At 55.8% G+C, this 2,009-nt stretch overlaps 1 protein-coding gene across 1 annotated transcript in view; it reads right to left on the reverse strand.

Moving 5' to 3' along the window:
- Positions 1 to 400: 400 nt before the first annotated feature.
- Positions 401 to 2,009, reverse strand: part of ZHX3 (zinc fingers and homeoboxes 3) — a 4,267-nt gene continuing 2,658 nt past the window's right edge. Inside the window, 1 exon segment of the mRNA XM_009883647.1 lies at positions 401 to 452. Within this exon segment, the coding sequence (XP_009881949.1) occupies positions 401 to 452 (52 nt within the window).

Below are 2,009 nucleotides of genomic sequence, written 5' to 3' on the forward strand. Positions count from 1 at the left end.
AAATGAAAAGAAAAAAAAAAAAAAAAAAAGAGTACTGTGCCATGATAGTCCATATCTAAGCAATGACCTTGTTTACACAATGTCTGAGATTCAGTTATGCTTGTATAGGCAGCTGTAGGCATCGGTATATGAATATGAAATCTGAAAGTCTGTCCACTGAAAAGCAAACAAGAGCATCCTATTTCCTGGGTCGAGCTGAGCCCCCGCCTCCGCCAGCTCTCAGCCATCTCCTCGGCCGGGCCACCGAGAGCTCTGCACTAAGTGCCCAGTTTTTGCACGCGTGCTCTCTCTTGTGCTGTGCTCAAAGGTCTCATTTACGGCAGTGCTTTATCACCACGTCCTGCTCCTGAGGTTTGGATCAGGCCGGCCCATGGGTTTCTTAAAGACCAAAAATTTCTTCTCAAGTGTAAGAGCGGATCCTCCGGGGCTGATGGTTTGAATTCAGTCTGTTTCTGAAAAAGAACAGAAGTGTCAGAGATGCTTCAGCTCACCGCAAGGGGTTGCAACCCAGGGGGGTGCTGGGTGGGGAGGAAGGGGTGCAGGATGGCCTCAGGATGGGCAAAATCAGGAGCCTTGATGGTGTCAGCTGTGGAGAAAAGGCCAGCCCCTTTCAGAGGGGCCAGAAAACCCAAAATCCTCATGGGAGCAGAACTGGGCTTTGACCAGCGGCAGGGCTAAGGAGGGATGCAACCCGCACTGGTCCGAAGCCATGCACACCCTTGCTGAGCACTTCTGCCTTTGTGCCATGAGGGGTGAGGGGACCGCTTGCTCTGGGTGGCATAAAGTCATGCTCGGAGGGTGCTAGCAGGGGCACTGCCATCGCCCTGGCACAGGCACAAAATCTGGCCCACCACCCTTCCCCAAACCACTCCCGCTGCAAAGCCTCCCCATCCCATTCCTGCGGCTGCAGCCGCTCCCCAGCAAAGCGCATGTTCAGCGCATGTCCAGACCTTCAGCTGCAAGAAGCGCAGGGCCCCATTCAAACCCATGCGCCATCTCCTCTGCATTAGACAGGGGAGGGAATCAATGAATTTTAGTTGATTTTTGTAATTTTTTTTATATATATATATGTGTATATATATATGTATATATATATTTAAAGCCTGCAGCCATGGCAGAGGTGGTGTGGGAAGCTCCAAAGCAAGGCGGTGGGGCTGGAGAAGATCCCAGCTGCCCAGCACGCCGGCAAGGGGCTGCATGCGTGGAGCAGGCGAGGGGCTGTGCAGCCCGCGGCAGGACAGGGCGAGCACTTGGCCGTCCCCGTCTGGTGGGAACCCCGCCAAGGAGGAAACGGCCCCCAGCTGCACTTCTGAAGAGCCCATGGAGGGCTTGGAAACCACCTCTCCTCTCCTCCACACGCACGTGCGCGCACACATATGACTTTCAAAAGCGATTCCTGGAGGAGGGACAGAGCCAGCAGCTGTGAACGCCAGCCCTCCACGTCCTCTCCCTCCTTGCGGCCTCCGTCTTCACCACCCAAGCCTTGTCCCGTGCCAAAGAAGGACGGTCACATCTGGAGAGCTGGCAGGGGGAGAGGGGAGGGAGAAGGCTCTTACCTGCGCAGGCAAGCAGGGGCTACGTCCACTGCCTGAGGCCAGGAGGAGGCGTGGAAGGAGCCGGTGGCACGGGACAGAGCAGCCAGGACCCCTCTTTCCCAAACACCCATCCTCTTCATAAATCAACCCAAGGGCCACCTTCCCACAGGGAAGGTAAAGGGACCAGACACTCCTGATGGTTTTACTTAGGCTTAAAATAAAGCCAGGATTTGGCTTCAGCGTGGAGCCCACACACAGTGCCCAAGGCAGGCAGGGGCGGGCGGGCAGGCAGTGGCACCCACAGCATTTCACCAGACCCTCCTCACTCTCCTTCCCTGACCCCCCCTCTTTCCCAGAGGCAGTTCCTCACCGCTTCCTCTGTTAAATCCCAAACAGCACGGCCAGACACTAAACCCTTCCCTAAAGCCTCAGTTTCCCAAGTGGGAATCACCCAGTGCCCCGTGCTCCCCCAGA

This window comes from Charadrius vociferus, unplaced genomic scaffold (assembly GCF_000708025.1).
Source record: "Charadrius vociferus isolate BGI_N301 unplaced genomic scaffold, ASM70802v2 scaffold320, whole genome shotgun sequence".
Classification (NCBI taxonomy): domain Eukaryota; kingdom Metazoa; phylum Chordata; class Aves; order Charadriiformes; family Charadriidae; genus Charadrius; species Charadrius vociferus.